At 36.0% G+C, this 21,324-nt stretch overlaps 2 protein-coding genes across 2 annotated transcripts; one reads left to right on the top strand and one right to left on the bottom strand.

The window, feature by feature from the left end:
* Nucleotides 1–359: 359 nt before the first annotated feature.
* LOC139114687 (dynein light chain roadblock-type 2-like) lies at nucleotides 360–8,186 on the top strand. Its single transcript, XM_070676558.1, has 4 exons — nucleotides 360–466; nucleotides 994–1,075; nucleotides 2,595–2,762; nucleotides 4,887–8,186. Exons 1-4 carry the CDS (start codon nucleotides 464–466, stop codon nucleotides 4,931–4,933), a joined length of 300 nt encoding a protein of 99 aa, XP_070532659.1. The 5' UTR covers nucleotides 360–463; the 3' UTR covers nucleotides 4,934–8,186.
* Nucleotides 8,187–9,753: 1,567 nt separating this feature from the next.
* LOC139114686 (uncharacterized) lies at nucleotides 9,754–20,104 on the bottom strand. The gene is made up of 9 exons (XM_070676557.1): nucleotides 19,906–20,104; nucleotides 18,513–18,655; nucleotides 17,801–17,947; nucleotides 16,838–16,984; nucleotides 15,179–15,285; nucleotides 14,470–14,593; nucleotides 13,026–13,187; nucleotides 12,315–12,457; nucleotides 9,754–10,059 (listed from the first exon to the last, which is right to left on the bottom strand). The coding sequence occupies exons 1-8, from the start codon at nucleotides 19,961–19,963 to the stop codon at nucleotides 12,440–12,442; spliced, it is 906 nt and encodes a 301-aa protein (XP_070532658.1). The 5' UTR covers nucleotides 19,964–20,104; the 3' UTR covers nucleotides 9,754–10,059; nucleotides 12,315–12,439.
* Between the last annotated feature and the right edge of the window lie 1,220 nt (nucleotides 20,105–21,324).

Here is a 21,324-nt window from a genome sequence, read left to right as displayed (position 1 = left end):
AAAACATGTTAGCTCAAAAATTTGACAGTTGGGAATAAACCATCATGAATGATTTTGTAGTACACACTCTCAGACATAAGCTTACTACACATAGATTAAGTGACGTTTGCATGGCTGGACTTGAATAGCGAGAGCCACGTACACGCTTATTGAATACGAATTTCTAATTTATATGTTTAACTGTGAACAGTCAAGTCTCCAAGTTTTTAATAAAAGAAAAAGTTTCATAACAAACCTAAGTCGGATTTATTAAGTTTGTTAATTCATCGGGTCTTTTTTATGTTGCTATGCGCAACCACTGTACACTCCCATGGCCCATTCGTAAGCAAGGGGCCATTGTAAACATGATAAACAAAGATCACAAACTGAGCATGCGTAGAAGACAGATTCCTCTGCCAGTCCGTAGCAACACGACCATTACAATCGGATCAACGGTTAACTGCTCACATACACATCCACAACAATGGTGAGTTGAGATTTTGACAATACTGTTACCTTTTAAATGTATTTGGAGGCAATATTTCAAACGGATTATACACTGCTTCCTTCACGTTTGTGATAGGGGGACATTCAGCTGGACTGGTTTTCCACATTGCCTGTGTCATACATTTACACTGGTATAATAGCTGTGACACGTACGCCAAGGCTCTCAACATGATCATTTTAACACTTCGATACCAGAACCGACGTGTTTGATCAATGGCGATAAGAAATACCATAATCAGCTGCCTAATCTCTGAATCGTGATAACTGAGCGCATTGATGATTTCTGGCAATGCAGTTTGACAATGTCAAATCCATGGTTTCAACATCCAATAAATTACTGCTGTGCTCCACCACTCCACGTACAGGTCTACAAACAGACCTCTGTGAAAAGGCGTACACTGTATTTGTCTGGTCGACAAAGATTAAAGACTTGATCCTGTTAAATCAAATATTTACACAGATAAATCGATAAATCTCTTTGTCTCTTTAATCTGGGACATTTTGCAGACGTCACAAGAAGTAGAAGACACGCTGAAACGAATCCAAAGTCACAAAGGTGTACTCGGTGTGATTGTTGTTAACCCAGAAGGTATTTGTGAATATCTATATCCATACATTTGTTACCTACACTACAGGTCGCCTGCATTGGTATTTATATACCTAGTTACATTATTTGATCTTTGTTTAGATTGCACTATGGTTTTTTGAGGCAACTCTAAAATGATATATTGCTATATATTCAATGTAATATGTATGCAGCGTTGAATATCGATGTAAATTAATTTGCGAGTTTTACATTGTCTTTCTATCTCAGTGCTTTATGTAGCACTATTGTACTACAGTACTATTGTATATAACAAACATCTTTCAAGAGCTTTCTGTCAAGATAAATTCTCTCACCCTCCTAGTTAGATGTCCTGCAGATATGAATGTCAGAATGATGTAAAATTATTGATTAACAATTAAATTACATGAATCACGGTGACTTGTCAAGGATTTCATTAACATCAAGCTAAGTGATACACAATACTTTGGAAGTACTTATTATTCGTTAGTTGCTGCCACCATATTCAGTCTTCCAGTTCAGTATTTGTACCCATGATTCTCCCAGGCAACCCTCCAACTCTACATCAAAGAATGTGACATATGGCTTTTGTGACTTGCAATGCCAGAGAAAAGATTTTTAGAGCTCACTTAAGCCTGATAAATCTCGATCCCTTGTGCAGAGTTGAAATATAGTACGTCTCTCCATGCGGGGACCTGACAGTGGTTAAAGAATGATGGAAATGTGAAGTTTAAAGAAAACTATGAAGTTCAAAGGTAGACCTTGTGCTCTTTCAACAATCACGTATAATAATCTTGACTGATATTTTGGAAAGTTCCGTTGACTTTTGCTGTAATAGCAATATGTATTTACCATAGGTTATCCCTAAATCTTATCAATAGCCAGAGCCACATGGCAAAATGCATTTGTGAATGGGAACGAAGATTCAAAATATTGAAAATTATGACTTGGCTTGGTCGTTATATTAGCTTTTTTGTCTATCTTCTCAAAGTTATAGAGGGAATGTGTAGTCAGACTATGCACAGGGGAAATGATATTTGCTATTATTTTGCTTGAGAATCTGTCCATCGCAGCCAAAAGCCGTCTCAACTTCAATACATTTAGAAATTGTGTATGACCAGATTTTTAATTGGGTTAGGTAAATGCTCAAACTTAATTTAAAAAGTGACGTAGATGTTGATACTGTAGTTGTGACTTGGCCATGTAAACACCACAATATCTCTGTTGTTATTAAGAAATGTTTTTCATTTCTTGTACCATGGTAGAGTATACAATAATACTATAAACATCATAAGCTTGCATGCGTATACTGCAAGGTGAATATATGAAGTTGTCTGGCAACATTAAGATTTCTGTATTAATACAAGTGACTCTCTATGCATTGAATAGGCACTCACACAATTGAAGACTTACATGTATGGCAAGTATTTGTTCCTTAGGCTTTGCCCAAAGTAAGCCAATGACATACAAACGTATATACTGCTATTGCCTGGCCATTTAAATAGCTTTGACTTACTGTAAAGTTTACTTCAACTTTACCCAGGAATAATTCTCCGGACTTCAATGGACAACTCAACCACTCTACAGTTATCAAATGCATTACAGAACGTGACTGCCTTAGCCCGCAGCGTAGTCAGAGATGTTGATCCACAGAATGATTTGACATTTCTCAGAATAAGATCCAAGAAGAATGAAATCATGGTGGCTCCAGGTAAGCTTTTACACTTTTTAAAAACCAGCCACAGATTATTACAGATGAATTTGAAAAAACAATTTATTTTCTCATTTAAAATTTGAGCACTAAATCAGATATAACCTATAGCATAGCTGTAAGAGTGGTTGTCATTCAGTGTTCTCCCAGGATATTTTGACTAGAGAGCGAAATGTGGTGCCGTTGGAGCTTTTGAAAAACAGAGATTAAAATGGTGTTATTTGATGGCACTTGGGGAGTATTTTTTCCGATTTTTTTTCGTATAAAAAACTCAAAGGAAAAGAGATCTGAGACAGTGTTCGATAACTTTTATTCCAGTTCACTGATTTCAATGAAGATTACATTTTTTGAAAACGAAACATTTATTCATCGATGTCAAAATTATCACCATAACACTCACATATTGTCATCCTGATACACGTCCAGCCGAGCCTAAAAATAGGTCGTTTTGCTTTGGGAAGGAATACACAAGCGAAATTCTAACCTCCTAAAAACTTCAGTGTACTCTGCTGTCCTTGGTTACCCTCAAGCTCCTTGGTATGTTTACTCAGCTAAGTCGGTTACCTAATGCACGGTCCCTATGGAGGGACCTTGGATAACGTAAGGCCTGAGCCATGCAAACATGGCTGCCATCGATATGAGTTGCACATGGGCCTTAGTATATAATGATCTCGGATGACAGCGAGATTTGCGAGATCTATGAGAATTACGTTTGCAGCCTGCAGGATCAACGCCCAAGCTTGCATTTTGCTTGTAAATCACCGTCAACTTTTTATCTCGTACATTTTATTGTTTTATTTTTCAAAAAATAAATCTTTTTCATTTCTGGCAAGGGGGCGCTCGGAATTTACAAGAGGGCGCCACGCCCCTGTTACCTTATTCAGGGAGAACACTGTCATTTAAATGTCAAAATATCACAAATATTAAAACCAAAGTTTCATCAAGCTCTGTGTGCTTAAAGGCATGGTTCAGGCATCAGATTGTCTTGCCAGGAAATTTACTTACTAGATTACAATTTCAATGGAAAACAAAAGGCTATGACACCTTCATAATCCTCGTACAGCCAGAACAAACTCGATCCCTGGGATCAAGTACCCTACCTTTAACATTTTCTGATCATAAATCAATAGGTATTGAAAATAATTTTGGACACAAAATAAGACTTTGTTCAGTGTTTGTTTTGATACTGTACTGAAAGGGCCTAGGGCCAGTATCAACTTTTAAAAGAAAACAGTCATTGGAACTGCGCCTGTGGGAGTTTCTTGTTTACAAACAATGTATTTCGTGCACGATATCTAGATGCACCTCATCATCATAGCTGCAACATTTAAATTATACGATGTAGATTATGACAGACATGTTTTAACTTTCATCAATCACCATTGTACCTTAGATACAGTGTTTACATTGGTCAGTATGGGTCCCATACGACCTTTGAATGCAGTTAATGACTGTATCCCTTTAATGTCAACCACAGTTTCTTGTTCTACTCCCCAACATTCATGTTGAGATACACAGCATTCAGCATGTCAACTCAGCCAGTGCATGTGTAGACTACATTGTTATTGATTACAAGTGAGGTCTGTTCCCAACTAGAATTCAAATGTAAACACTAACAGTGCCTTTTACATGTATAGGTGCTGTGTTGACGAGCTAAATATGGATCATAGGTTTTAACATGCTTTGGGCAGTAGAACAAGAACTTGCAATTGACATACAAAATAAAATTTGTGAAAAAAATCATTCTAAGCTGCTGGCTGTGTAACATTTATAGAAAGTTCATACACGTACATAGTTTGTACGCTTTATGATATCATTATTTCCATTATCAAAATATGTTAAGCATTATGACCATCACATCATGAAAATGTACTTAGGTTAAGGGTGCATCTGTCTTTCAGCTGTGCCAGGGGATGCACACACATATACAATGTACATCTACATACTCATGAATATACACTTGGATAGACATACATAGGTAACATACATGTACATGTATGTATAGATATGTGCATAGAGATGCCAACAGAGCTATCATAATTGCATCCATGGTCAAACAATGTGTTCAGCATGGTGGTAAAATGATATCAATAACAAATGAATATGTTTATTTTGACATTACAGAGGATGGATACATACTGATTGTCATACAGAATCCATCTGAACAATAGAATCTGATGCCTTGTGGTGAAACGGAGTGTAGTTTTAGCCAAAATTCATCAACCAAGTACACAAATATATTGCAGCAACGCTGGTTGGTCACTAGTATCACAACAACGTATGGAGTACACTGGTAGCGTATACATTGTTCCATGTAAGTCCATTGCTGGACCTGTCACCAGCTATGGTTTGAACACCAGGGGCAAAAGAATCATCATTTAGAATTCTCTCTCATTGCAGTTCTGTTGTTATCATTATTAGGCACTGTAAAATGTCACTGTTCTTACACTGAATGTATCAACTCATATATCAGGACTGAGGAAATTGAGTAGAACCAGTCTATGTAGTGTTTTAATGAGCAAACAGAAAGCAGTGTCATTATGTCTGACAATTTGCCATGCCTTGATAAAACGTGACAGCAACAAAGAGGCTATTCATATAAAAAAGTAACAACAAGAAAACCGTCAAACTTTCAATGACTGTTTTGCCCCTTTACCTACATGTTACCAGTGCTGCAACACAAATGAACAGTATCAGCCCAATCGTTGTCCTCGAAAATTTACATACATATCACAACATGGGATAATTTGCTAAATCAAAGGTGAGCCTATGCTCTGTGGTAAGCCATATGCATTACATCAGATTAATGCCACTTATATCATGGAAAGAAATTGTAACGATTTCCAGCCATCTCAAAACAAAAGGGTGATTATGTGACTCATTGAGAAAATAACAGTGGTAGCAACTCTTTGAAGTTTGAAAACTTAATTATTTCTGTCTCAAATCCTCATTTGTAAATATTATTTGAACCTCACCACCATCACACCTCTTACGGTACCTTTACCATCCTATTTTACAGCAGCTCATTATTTTTTTCCTTTACTGTGAGAAATTCATTTTAATATTAATTTTGCTATATTTTGAGGATAGTCAAGTCTAAATTTAAGACTGCTGCACTTCCCTGTGTAAACAGCAATATAATTTATCATGTAATTATTGGTGTATAGATGCAATAGTGTGTATTATTCGTTCAAACTCTTGTAAACTGCAATGTAAAGACAAGGAAGAGAAACTTTTCTATTTATTTTTACTGCAGATGTGGCACACTGATCATCTGGAAGTTTTAGAAACTTCAAGTTTTTGTATTCAGATTCTGGGATTGTAAATGGGAACGCTTTCTCAACACTGATATGTTGAGCTGTAAACCAAGCAATAATAAAATATATGGAGAGTGTGTTCACTTATCCAATGAAGTGAATAAATTATTATTTCGGCCAGAGTGATGAAAAAGGGCTTTACATCAGGTTATACTTTGTATGTAATTTGGCAATAGGTTGCCTTTGACCAACTTCAGTGTATTAGAAAATATTCCCCATCCCCATGAATAATTCAGATTTGTTGAACTATTTTTTGTGAACAGTGTATGTGTTCACAGGTACATTGTATGGTATACTGTAAATATTGTACACAATTTATTACGGTAAAACTGAAATCTACGGTATCATATCTGAACTCATTAGATGAATTTTTCAAATGCAATAACCTTGTCAAAATACATCTGAATACATTTTAGTGTAATATCATTTTTTTGTCAACTTCACCTTCAGAGATTTAAATATGTAGGCACTCTATATTATGTGTAAGCAGCAACTTGTTTGACAAGGTCATCATCTGTATCAGATAATTTAGCCCTTGATTGCAATATTGTAAAAAAAAATTGCAATACATCTCAATAACTGACCTATTCTACATTTGTAATTTTAGATTAGCATCAGTGCAGATATTACATGGTACATGTAGTTGAATTTGAGTTGAATGGACGTTTCAACAAAATTTATAACTGTCATTTGTAACAGTGTAATGGTCTATTGTTATTGCAATTTGTGATGTTTTTTGAGAAAGATTGATATTGTAGGATGCAAATTGAATTACTGAAAGTAGGTAGACATGACCTGCCATGAGAAATGGAAAATTTCAGTTGACTTTCCTAGTTGGTTTGATGGAAAAAAAATCCACAGGTATAGGCTTTCTTGTACAAGCTGACTTTCTAAAGCCAACGTACTGGCTTTTCAAAGTTTGCACAAAAATGGGGATATGCCTATGTGCTTAATCTGACCTGTTTACAGAGTACTGTATGATGTCCAATGAATGGTTAGTCTCTGACAGAGGAAAGAAGAAGGGGTTGGTGTGCAATTAGATATTGTGTGTACAATGGATTAAAGGAATAAGATTTGTTTACCAAAACAAATCACACATGAAGTGGACAAGAACAATTAACACTGTATAGATTATACATGTAGCTATTATTATTTACTCAGGAGTCAATGACAGTCGTCTATTTCTATCGATAGTAATTAATATGTTACGCCATTATGGCACATCTATACATTGTAAATATAACTTTTTTTTAATATTTAACAAAATGATTCATTTAATGAAAACTACATTGACTATAAATTGAGAGATCAAAGATGATATTTTTTATAATCAAAGGTCAACTCGGTGATTATTCAACAAATTAAATCAACAGAGTAAGAGGAAATAATACAAGACTGGTACTTTTTGAGAATTCTCAAAAAATCTACAGTAGGTGATACTAGGATTTTTTTGACATAGGACTTCAAAAACAAACCAGAACCAACTTTCTACAGTTCTAATTTGAATTCAGTTATGAAATAGTGACAACTAATCAAGAATTCCAAAAAATCCTTTACAGCAGATTGACAACAACTCCCAGACGAAGTCAACTTATGATAGCCATATTTACAAGTGTTGATTTAGTACGATTCTGAGCTCTTGGATTAGGAAAAGTTAATCAAATGTTATCATGTTGGGCTTATAACTTCATCTCATGGAAAAACAGATGCACAGTCACTTTTTACAATCTGCTTAGGAGTTAATGTATTCATACAATATATGAGATTGCCCCAAAGCTGTCCTATCAAGAGTAAATTAGCTGCCCTAAGTGATGTGTCAATGTGTCAATTTGTCCTTGGTATTATAAAAGAAATATTTTGCAATACTTAGACTATATTTCCACAAGGATTAGCCAACAACCTGGAAACAATGTAGCTTTAACTGAGTAGAGTACAACTGAAAGTACAAAATTGTAGAGTAACCCGTTTTTAAATTGATAAATAAAATGAACCAGATGCAAATGATGAATAGTTAATTTTAAACACTTTTATTTGATTTCACTGTCATAGTAACCACTATGTAGGTGTTGTTTAAAATAAATAGATTGTGCAATTTGTAAAGAATTCAGATATTATGTTTTATATGATGCAAAAATTTGAAGTGGAAGATTTTGATACACACACGTCACTATAACTGCACACGGGAAAGTGTCACTGTAGAACATGGCCATGGAGTTGTGATGAAACAAAAGTGGTGTAGAGACTTTTCTAAAAATTGTATTTCCAGGGGTAAGCAAATGAACCCAGAGCCAAAGCCTATCAAACTTTTCAGTGTCAGGGACTAGTAAATTTGCCATTCTCAGTGCTGGTCCTTTGGATGCAGATGTATGGTACAGAATGTGTGCAGGACTAGCAAATTTGACTGCATAACTGATTAAGTTGCATTGATACTAGTCCTAGGGCAAGCAAATACCAATGGATTTGCACACACCAGATACTTGTAATGTATCACCAGTTACCCATGTACTACAGTTTATATCAAACGTTTTGCAACTTTTTTCATTTCAACCACAGACACACTTGATGATGGCAATATACATATCACATTTACCACTACTAGTCACAGCTGACCAAAAGTCAATTCGGTGCTTTTGTTGAGGGTATTCAGCCAGTAAACTTTATACCGGCCCTTGGGGTGGATTTCAAAGTGATTTTACAGTAGCATGGTCCTATTGGCATTTTCATGCAGTCTGCATCAAGGGACAGTAGTAATGTTGTTAATGGGACACCACAAACCCTGGACAAAATACTGACAATTGTTCTAAAATTTCTTTGGTCTGCAATAATTTCTGTATTGTACAGCTGTATGTATATACAGGGAATACATGTACGTGAACATTCTATTTGGGCAACACAGGTCCTCAATTGAAGCTTTGAAGTTGGAACTTCGATTTTGTAAAGTGTCACTTTGTGGTCAGTTATGATGGATCATAAAGAGTGTTCAGTCACAGAGTTCACTTTTGCACTATAATTAAAAATTTCATGACGCACATTTGCCTGCTACAAAGTCATTGTTGCATGGAACATTACAACAGAAACTACTGTACACCTGCTTATAAATTGTACTCTTTTGGTGAACCAATAAATATTTAAAAGAACAAAGTGGTCTATTGTAATATTTTATTCATAATTTCATTAAAAGTGAATGCGATCCTCAGACTTAGACCAAACTATGGTCTATATGTCCCATTCACTTGGTTGTACAGTCCATGCTATTCCTATCAGTGGCTTCACGGGCAGCTAATTTGTCTGCTTTGAAAGCATTATAGTCTCAATGCAGAAAACTTGAACTTGAGTGTTTCTGGGGTAGGGAAGCTTTTGGTACAACTACCCTCTAACCTGTGCAAAAATGACAAATTAGATTTCTTACACTATTTTGAAATACTTATACTATTGTTCATCTTCAGTACCGAACAAGGATTAAAGTGACTAGTTTACCAGTATATACATGGATTATATTGCAGAACAATGTTAACACAGTAATGTCTTTTGACTAACCTGCCAAATATCGTTGTACCGATTGTGTGTTTTTATATGTTATTATGAGAAAATCACATGCGATGATTCTTAGCAACCTGTATACTGGTATACAGGAATGGCCAACCATACTTATAAACACACTACGGTATACACCATTTGTTTCCATAAACAGCAAAGTTTATTACTAAAGTCATTTTAAAATGTCTCAGATAACAGGGTTGTTAATGCTCCATAGAAGTTTCATCATCATCATCATCATCACTACTGCTATCCTCTATATTATCATCGTCATCATCAGTTTCCATGGCAGCATTGTCACCATCATCATTATCATCTTCATCATCATCATCATCATCATCATCATCATCATCATCAAATTCTTCCGATGGACCAAGAGAACCCAACAGCTCTTCAATATGTTCCAACATTTCATCATCATCACAACCAACTTTTACAAAAATCTGGAGAGCAAAAAATAGCAATCATTCAGCACAAGAACTTGATAGTAAACCTTTGTGAGCTTTACAGGCCTTGCATAAATGTGTTTGGTGCACATATCTGGGGGCCCTCTCTGTCTATCGAACCACACATGTCTGTGACCTGCACATCATGTAATACAGGAAATGTCACAAAAAACATTCTGTCACATGATGAGTGAGTGAGATTTGTTGAGTGATAAGTCCACAATAACAAAACACAGATTGATGTAACCTGGTCTATATGCTACATTGTAGAGGACACTGTCAATGCAGTAGCAATACATGTAGCTGTACATCTCAAAGAGAGATAACGTACCCTACTGTGCAAAGTTCAAAGGTCAAACAAAATCTAATACAATGAAGTGTCTGTTGGCTAACTTAGTTTATTGGGTTTTTTTTCTTGGAAATATCTATTTTCTTACACTTTTACAGCACAACATATTAACAGCCGCGCCTGTTTACATCATCAAGTATGTGTTGCTCTGATATTTGGAATCAAAACAGGACTTATTGATGTTATTGACATCAGCCTGAAAATGAAACAATATTTTTTTTGAATTTAACTGAAGTGTAGTTGCCCTTCAATATCACCACAAGTAAACTGAGATCATTGAGTGGTTACACTTTTAAAACATCAGTTTATGTTGTGACAACATAGATGTTGACTGACATTGCATCTAGCCAATAGTTTCAAAGCAAAAACCTTTGAGTTGGAAATTAGGGCAAGATGTGACCATGAGCGTCACATTCCTATGTTTTAATACTTATCCAACTTGTCAGTTGATTGATATTGTCACATGAGTCACTCACTGTAAAGTATTTCAGATTACCCATAATTCAACATGGCTTGAACACATGCATGGTCGGGAAATATTTCTCTTGAAGTGGAAATTGGAAAGAGTTCCGTTTATTCAACAACACAGAAATATAATCAGTCTTATGATTACATGCTGTCACAGAATCATACTGAGTGTACAGGCAGAGAACTTCAAATGCTTTGCAGACAAGGATAACTGGAGTAGTCAACTATACTTGTGCATAAAAATGAAAATTTTAGATTGGCATTTGATTTCAGTTAAATTGCTGTCATTTTCAAAATTTCAGTTAAATTGCTGTCATTTTCAAAACTGTCGTATACAAATATGATATAAAAATCAAAACATTAGTATCAAGCTTTTAAGACAATGAGAAAAAAAGTAGACATGTGTGCCTTTGCAACAAATGTTTAAACCAGTTTCTCATGGGCAAAGATTGTGACCAGGTAATTTTTCAGACCAATTTCACAGGAAGTGTGTTGTTCAACTAATATGTTTATACACATGTCTGGTAAGTTTAATGACCTACTAAATCAATGAACCCTTGTACATTTCAACAATCACAACATCTGCTGTTCGTTACCGCAAGGTCAGGTTATTTGATCGTCTGGTTATGCCCCCACTGTGGACTTGTTACTCAAGCCTGCAAGGCTGTAATGCCTTTACACTTGATTTTCGCAATGTCCTTCTTTTCGTAGAAAGTATAATGTCATTTGACAGCATCTTTTGTTACATTTTGTGAAGCCATGCAGATTGACAAAGTAAACTGATCATCTCAGTACAGACCAATACAACAATGTGAAATATTCATGAATCAGGACACAGTCCATCCACATAGTCAAAACACAATTTAATTTTGTGAGGTGCTTTCGTCATCTCCAGTTTCAATTAGTCTTCTGATAATATTACACTCAAACAGAACATCCTTGATATCATATTTCAACAGATTCTGAGACGATGGTTACCATACATACAATGAATGCAACATTTTGCAAGAATTTTGACCTACTTAAAATATCAAAATGGTCAAAGGTTCTATCTGTGATAACAAGAATACTACACTTCAAACAGATAGCCCTTTACTGAAAGAAGCACAACTATTTCATTTGAGAATCAAAGATTTAAAAGACCCATTACACCTTTTTGTAACAGCTTCGTAATTATAATAGGGTCATCAAAATAGTCTCTTTGTAATGTTAAATTGGAAAACAGGAGTGTATTTGTGTACCTGTCAAATGTGAATGCAGTATATCAAAGATTGCTGTAATTTGTTTGTCTGAGATGCCTTTCAGTAGATTACCGGTATATACAGTATCCCCTAGGACAGTGTTCAATTCCAATATGGCGAGGATGATCCTCAGTGTCCCCTAGTCTAGCTGTGTAAAGCTACTCCCTTTTACACTGCCCTGCCATATGCCTTACCTGTTGTGCTTTGGTTAAGTAATAACTAGCTCCTTTCTTGTTGTTCTTGAGTTGACTTTGATAGTAAGTCCATCCCATTAGATACAACACCTGGACTACTTCATCATCCTCTTCAAGGAGGCCATCTAAACTTCTATCGCCTCCTGTTGACAGAAATTATCGAAAAAAGATTACTACTTTAACCTAAGAGTGGATGTGTCATTGCCTGACAGCATCATATCTTCTCCACATCTATATAAATGATCATCTTTCCCTTCTGTGTAAACACGTGCATGGAAGAAAATTGCCTACACACAAAACATAATTACGGCTGCTTCATTTCAAACAGAGTAGGCATATGAGACTTTCATTGTTTCAAGGAACATGCTGGTAGTGTTGAATCCTTGTTCTTTTAAACAGTACATCATTGAAAGTGAGGTAAAGTTTATCTACAGTAACATACCAGGGAGGAGGGAATCAGGGCAAACACGTAAATCTCTTCTCAGTTCACCTCATGGATAGATACTCAGACTCAAAATATCAAAATCACCTTTGGTCTGCTCCTTTCATAGACTTATAAAATCATAACAGAAACCTATGATGTCACTTTCTTAAATCTTTGATGAAAAATCGAAAATTTATTACTAAATATATTTTCATCAGAATTTTGACAAAAAATATTTTCATCAGAATCGGTGGTTATTTTCAGCTCAAATATCATAAATTACTCACCAGGAATAACTGCAACTCAATCAGTATTTTAGCGGTGGATATCCTGACTTCATAACTGAGTGGGCACAACTCAAATGCTTCAGAAACTTCAGATTTCTCCAAATGCTCACGCCACTGTGGTAACCATAACGATAAACTTTTTTCAATAGCTGTTTTTGCATCCTAGAGGAAAAAAAGGATACAAAGAAAACAAACTTTTCATGAAATGTCACATTATTTTTTAAAGTTCTTTTTTCTGTATCTGTACATCAAGTAGATACCGCAGATACTTATATAACAGAACTTACCCATTATCTACAAGGATGATGTCATAGAAGTAAATCATCCCAGCAACAGGTACTAGTATACAACAAGATGTTGACTAGTTTGCGACAAATATGCAAGAGTGATAGTGAGTGCACAGATACAGTGAACTGGACAAGTATATTGATGGTGCAAATACAGGGATCTGATTGGTCAAGACGTGAAAATAACCATGATATATTCGCAATATAGCACAGTTGGAACACATGCAAGTTCTCCGCAGCTGCAAAAATCCTCTTTTTTTGACATTCCATGCCACACATGTAACTACAATATACTGATACAATATAATAGCAAGAAACCAATCGCAGCAACAGTATACCACTCTGTTTTGACCAGTTTAGTATGTCCTGAACTCATCAAAATCTCAATGTGTATACTGTTAGAAACACTGATATACATGTTATACTGGATAGAACACAATTAAAGGTAAAACAGTTGTAGCTATATACATGCATGTTTTGAATTCACCTGGTTTTCATTAATAATTCATTATAATGAGTAAACAACCATTCTATTAGCAGTGTTATGTGGCTCACAGTTATTTTATCAAATTTGAAGGATGGTTAATTTGTTCAAGACTCATGCAATATTGATTTAACCAGTTATGACATGGTGTGTTATGTTGATCACTGTAAACAATGATGCATACTATAGACCCCCGCTCTTCTTACTGAACAACTGAATGCATTAACATGCAAAGTGTAATTTACATTCTGGAATGATTTCACTATGAGTTTGAATGGTTTGTATACAAATTTATTTTACAGTAAATGATAATTCTGTTTTTGTCACACCCATGGTCTTCTCTCCGCTGATTAAAACCAAGATGATGCAGTTTTAAGTCTATGTTATGACAAAACAAAATCAATGGCGCTTGGGATGACATGACATGTTTCAGCTCCCTACAGTCAGGATTGGGATAGTATATCATACAATTAGCCACTGTGAAGGGAATCACTGACAAATAGCAGTATCAGGTACTATCTCAATCATGGCCATGGGGTACCCATCGTACATGTAAATTGTCATTTAATCACTGTAAACATCATTGATTTTGTTTTCACAGAAACACACAATCTGGTCCCAACAACTTGGGTTTAACAGTTGGATGATCATATGAACATGCATGTCATATTACCTCAGGGTTGTTTATACTGAGAAGATAACTTGCAAGTAGTTGATGGGCCTCCGCATTGTCTGTGTCTGCTTCAATGGCTTTGTCTAAACAGTCTTTGCAATGCTGCTCCGCATCCTCTTCAAAACTGTAAATGCAAACAAATGTGAAGTTCAAAAACACGAGGAAAGAAATCTCATGCTTGGCTCAGATTGTTGGCAGTAAAAACAAAATTTCGAACACTGCACAAGAACTCTCACTCAAAAGTCAGTATACATGTAGTATAGAAAACAACACCTGTATGGTGTGAAATACAACTGTAAATGCATCACTTGGCATAGCAAGCTTTATAACACATGACATGCGTCTACAGTACACTACAGTATGGTATATCCGTGTACAGTGTATGCTCATACATGTACATCTCTGTCGATAGTTGAAATCTCTCTACTTCATATTTGACCCCACTGCACAACTTGCAATGTTTAGTTTAAACATTTATGGGAGATACCAAGGAGCCAATGGCATCAAGGAATGTGAGAATGGGGAAGATTGTCCATATGTAAAAGTATACATACACTGTAGAAGTATACATGTAGGACATACACGCTCAATATGTTTATAAATTACACTTTCATTGGTAAATGCAAAGTCTGAGTAAGTGTGACAACATCACTGAATGATCTGGTGAAATGAATTGAACTGCATGAACAGAACACACCAATTCACTTACCATGAGTCTGTAAGGTAGATCTCCGCCATGGAGCAGTACGCCCTAGAGATATCACGATCAGAGACTGTTGTTGTTTCTTCTGGATTCGCACAGGCTCCTTCAAGTGCCTGCAATAATTGAAGGTGTGTATATCTGACATTCAAAAATGGCTAGATAGTGCCTGCTGTCACCAAATTTGGAGGACAAATAGTGGACTCCACGTATACAGCTATATACAAAGCTATATAATTGACAGTAATAAACTGTATCAAATTGATTGAAAATGATTCAAATTTAGGATTTCTATTGCCAAGAAAACACATATCTTACATATTTTTAATGTAGTGGAGGACTGCAAGAGCAGGTAATCTGAAATTATATTTTCTTACTTCTAACTACAACTGACACTGTAGCTCTCATATTCTATGAAAATACACGTATATTTACAAATTACATAATCACAACCAAGTCTACAATGCCTACAACATCAATTATTGAATTGGTTATTAACTCATCTTCCGTATACACTTGACAACACAAAAGAAAAAAATTGGGCTGCTTTTGTATTGACCTTGTGAGAAACACAATTGGTTAGACTACATTTTACTGGGTACACTCTGTACAATACAGCGCCCTCTATTGCCGTTTTGGAAAGAATCCTTCTGTGTAGAGTCAAATAAGGCCAAAGTAAGTAAATTCTTTGTTTTGCGTCCACTCTAAATGGGAAAAGGTATGCGTCTAAGCGGCTGAAAAACACACACAAGAAAATTAACACAATGTAATTTGATTGCAGCAAATAAAAAATTGTAACAAAATTTTAGTTCAGAAAAGCTAAGCGGCCATGTCCTAAAATTTCCTATTCAAATACACTGTGTGTGTTTTTTATGAAAACCTTAAAAACCTAAGCGGGTTGGGACGCAAAACAAAGAATTTAATTACTTTGGCCTAACCTTCCTCCCCTTGCAGATTCAGAGAGTGCATTGTGGTCAAAGCTCACAAGAATGTTTAGAATGGATAGTCTAATACAGTGTGCCACCTGACTAACAAACACTTTCACTAAAGGTAGGAATTTCTTGAAATTTCCATATACCAGTCCTATATAGTGTATAGTATACTTGTATCTATCGGTACTGGTAATAAATTTTCTAACATCAAAGGGAACTTCAAGTCAGAGGTACATCACTTTAGCTTGGAAAACACTCTGGCATTGCAGCATAAGCTAATTAATATGCAGCAAACTACATGTAATGTAAATGACACAATCCAACATTACTGCAACAATTTAAGGCACAAGGAAGAAATGTTCAAACAAAAAGAAAACTGGCACACAAGACATTGTGTTGATATGAAAGGATTTCTTTCCCAATATACCAAAACAACAATTAGAGAAGTTTTCGGCAGTCAGACCAAGCTAACATTGACAGAAGAGATTTGTGATTGCATAGTATTTTGTTAACAACACTAGAAATTGCGCAGGTTTAAGGTTAATCTACTGTGGAAATTGATAGTACAGAAAGCTCAATCCAATAGTTGATTAAACATAATCATTTAGTAAGTCCAAGCGGTTTGAGGACCGCAAATTTGTAAAACAGCAGAAAAAAAGTTTAACACCAGAAAAAGTTTAACAACAGTTGGCTGTTTTTGCTATTAGTCCAGATATGCCAAATAGTTAACCCTTACCTCTTTTCCATCTTCTCTGTCCTTCAACATGAGTTCAACACCCTTTTGAAAACATTCTATGGCTTGTTTTCCTTCATTCAGCTGACCAAGATACATATACTTGGAAAACCCATTGTTAGGGCTCAGTGTGACTGCTCTGTTAAAATAGTGGTTACAGCTAAGGAATAAACCCAAGTTATATAAATGAAGAGTGGTCTTGTTCAATGCAATCTATGTTTACAATAGAAAGTGACCACTGCTGGTGTACATTGACAGGCATGCGTTACCTCCCAGTCATCCAATGAGAAAATGAATTTTGTTTCTTTGAGGCATCTAACTTGGTTATTAGAGAGGTTAAGATTGCACCAATAGCAAGATCACAGTGCAAAGTGGCTTTAATACATGTTTCTTACTTTAAAAAACAACTTGAGTTACACTGCTCACTTTTGATAATTTTTCAATATTTGTGTTTTTAATGTTAACCATAATTTCTTGTTCTACTCCCAAAACCATGTTGATATACATTGTATTCTGGTTGTCAACTCTGCCTGTACATGTGTAAACTGCATTGATATTGTTGATATATTAATTCTAATCCAGATTAAAATTCAAATGTAAACAACAAAGCATTTTACAGGTGCTATACTGACAAGCAAAATAGTAGGTGTTTCAACATACTTGGGAATAGAATAAGAACTTGCAATGGACATGGAATAAAAATTATGAAAAGTCACCAAATGTCAGCATCACTGGCCCTTCAGATACCAATTCCAGATACAATACATTTAGTTTAAACCATTTGAATTCAGTGTGTTCTACAGGGAACAAGAAAGTATATAAAAGCACCATTATCTGCCTATCACCATCATTGATTTTGCCTTACTTCAGGAAAACCTATGGTAAATATCATTGTGACATGCATACCAAACACATCTAATGCTTTCTAACTCATCTTCAACATGGGTCATCATTATCAAAGGATATTTTTAGAGCACTTTCTGCATCTCCGAGTTCAATGTAAACAGTTCCTGCTGTTTCCAGTGCCTGAACTCTATTTTCATCAACTTCCAGAGCTCTCTGGCAAAATTTCAATGCCAATTCATAGTCAAGGGTATCTATGTATTCTTCAGCCTACAGAAGAAATGAAATATTATGATTCAGTGAAACATAGTATCTAAACAGTAATCCAGAAAATGGAGAACTTACCATTTTCATGATCCTAAATGACCCAACATAATGGTATATTATTATGGATTTACATGAGAACATTCACTGTAAATTTTCTACATTGAAATTATAGGGGCAATTCTGAACAAAATTCATTGAGCATGTTTGACTGGTTGATTCACATGATTGATGGAAAAATTGGATTCCGAATTTCAGTTTGCATACCAAAACAATACAGACCATACCATATGTACAAGGTGCATCAGAATAATATGAGCACAAAAAACTTCTATAGAGTGAACTAGAGTCAATGCACATTTTTGCGACAGCAATCAGTGACTTTAAGTGATCATTGAATCCTGGTTCTGTTAGCATTATCCTTGCTTTTTGATTTTTGATCTATTTAACATTTGAATTTTTGTATCATTTACTTTCTTCTTCGTTGTCATTGAAATTGTTCTTGCATACCATATGTACAATACCTGCATGTATGTAGTGTGTGGATTCTTAAAAGTTATACACTAAATACCTTTTGCAATAATTGTTCAACAGTATACTTAGAAACACCAGTACTGGGTCTGGTTTTTGCTGGTTCTGTTTGGACACGGGTATTCTCCTTACTGGCACCACCTCTGTCTGTTTTTTTCTCTTTCAGTTTCTTCTTCTTCAGTTCTGCATACAAACAATGCAGATCCCAATGTGTCAAGAAAATACAGTGTCGGGGACAGATATTTAGACTCTCAAACTTTTACAATTCTTTTCTGATTTACCCCTCGTGAGGGCACATTTTCAAGATCTTGGTGAAAAAAAAACACATTTTTATTGTCTCTGTTTTTCGAAAATCAAAAATTTCATTTTTCTCCGTAGAGTTAATACAGGGATGGCAGCCATTTTGAATGTCAAATATCGGTAAATCTTAGGTAATTTGTCTCTCTGGTACCAAAATTTGCACGGTGACCCCGACTTTTATTCTTGATTTTGGGAGAGAAGTGTTGAAGGATTCCTTGAGGAAAGTTTGAGCAAAAGTTTAAGTCTTTCACTTTCAAGGCGCATACTACACATACACATTTGTTACTAAGTGCCCTGTGCATCCCCTCTATGTTGTGGAAGCACTCACTTTAATGAATAAGGTGTCATAGAGTATCTTGTTCTAGATAAGCTCACAAACATCATTCATTATCTGTGAGTCGAGACAGCACAATTACACAATACAAAACACTCGTTCAGTATTTCTACGAGTATAGTTGTTTCCGGTTCATCACCACTCTCTCGTTGTCACGATTCAGACAACCCAAAGCGTTGTCGGAAGTTATGAGAGAACCCTCCGGCGATCTGCAGTCGACCATCTTTATTGAGAAAACTGCTGTATTATAAAAACAGCAGCTGTTTCAGCAGATATTTTGTACATGATCAAACACGGTGCTCAGGGCCGATTGTCCATGGATGTTTACATCCATGGATTATCATACGAAAGCAAAATTTACGGAGGCATCCATCGTATTTTGAAAAAGGTAGAGAAAACCACAGGCACGCAACACAATCGCTTCGCGATCTAGCTCTGCATGGCAGGGCTGTGTGTTACCGGCGTTACACGGCCTCCCTGTGGTGGGAGGCCGTGTAACGCCGGTAACACACAGCCCTGCCATGCAGAGCTATTCGCGATCGAACTGATTCACTGCACAGTAAAGAGTGAATCAGTACCGATCGCGAGCGACGTGTCGCGCACCTGTGGAGAAAACCGTAGACAGTAGAGTTTCTCTACTCTACAACCCTGGTGGCCGTAGCCGGGAACACACAGCATCGTACATGTACATAGCAGACTAGGCCACAAGTACTTGCTATGGAAAACGTGGACATGTAGTAAGCTTAATGACTCAAACGAAATATGCGACTCGAACACGCCCGCGAGACGTTTCTCCTACCTGTAACTTTCTTTTGTTTTTCCCTCTTCTTAGCTTGACTTTTCTTACTTCTTCCCATTATCTTGAGGCAACACTACTTTGACTTCACGCATAGTTATCGTAAGGTAAGGCAATGCACTAGCCAGCAGCTGGGTGGGGAATTCACGTGTGTAGGGACATTGACGGGTCAGGTCATCGAGTCGGCGCACACGTACGTGAATAAAATATCCGATATCCAGAATCTGAATCAGAACCGATTTTCGCTTGCGTCTTCGCGTTCGTGAAAACGAAAGAAACGTGGTCCCTGCTGGTCCCGGCGTGTAGCAGACTGTGATATTGAAGTATAACTTTCGCTGAGAAAATCTAGTTAGGCTGCGTTCACAAAAAACAGTTAGGGAGAGGGCTGGAGGAATTCAGGGGATTCGAAAATTTTGGGGGTAGTAGAGGGGGACTTGAAAATTTTGCTCTGCCTAAAAGGGGGACCCCTTAAAAGTTTTGGGTTCCCTTTTTACGATTCCAAGATTTGATGGGTATTCTAATGAAAATTGAATAACATTTTAATATTATCCAATTGTTCTAATGTTAGTAATAATTATAATTAAAAAGATGTGGAACCATTTTGTTGCATTTCATTACTTTTGTCTCGAAAAAATCTAAAAATTTATGAATTTTTGTAAAAAAAATATGAATGTTCAATATGAATCGATTTAAAGAGGCAAAGTCGGTCATTTTTCATGAATTTTGTTTGATACGAGATACTACTTATTTTGTTTGACATGTTGAAAGATACTGGATGAATGGGTGACCATGCATATATTCGACCCGGTTTAGACACGATACATTAAACCATCGCGAAAATTGATTAATTAATTCATTTTCGCGATGCATGGTCACCCATTTATTCAATATCTTTCAACATGTCAAACAATATAAGAAGTATCTTGCATCAAACAAAATTCATGAAAAGTGGCCGACTTTGTCCCTTTAAGAACTTGCCTTAGGAAAAATGGCTCTACAAACTGCTAATAACAAATTTTGTTGAACATCTGCGAGCAGAACTGCCTAAAACATGTTGATTTTTTCTTTGTGTGCATCCCTAATAAATGCACGGCTACATGAAAATTGAGGGGGGGGCTTTAAAATTTTTGATCATATAGTTGAGGGGACTTGAACATTTTTGAGGGTATCGAGGGGGATCTAAAAAATAAGATTTCAATTGCGATTCCTCCGACCACCCCCGCCCCAACTGTTATTTGTGAACGCAGCCGATAGGCCTCCATCATAAAAGCTGATCGACGCACTAGCAATATAATTCCTTATTAGTGGTTTCCTCGATTTTTTTTATTTTTGCGCGCAACAAGGATTCTGCTTTAACAAAATCTAAACAAATTTATCTAAGGTGTGTGATGGGGTGTATCCGAAGTGTGTGGTTTATCTTTA

Source organism: Ptychodera flava, chromosome 16, assembly GCF_041260155.1.
Source record: "Ptychodera flava strain L36383 chromosome 16, AS_Pfla_20210202, whole genome shotgun sequence".
NCBI classification, from domain to species: domain Eukaryota; kingdom Metazoa; phylum Hemichordata; class Enteropneusta; family Ptychoderidae; genus Ptychodera; species Ptychodera flava.
Note: the sequence above shows the minus strand (reverse complement) of the source record. Positions and strands in the feature narration are given on the sequence as shown.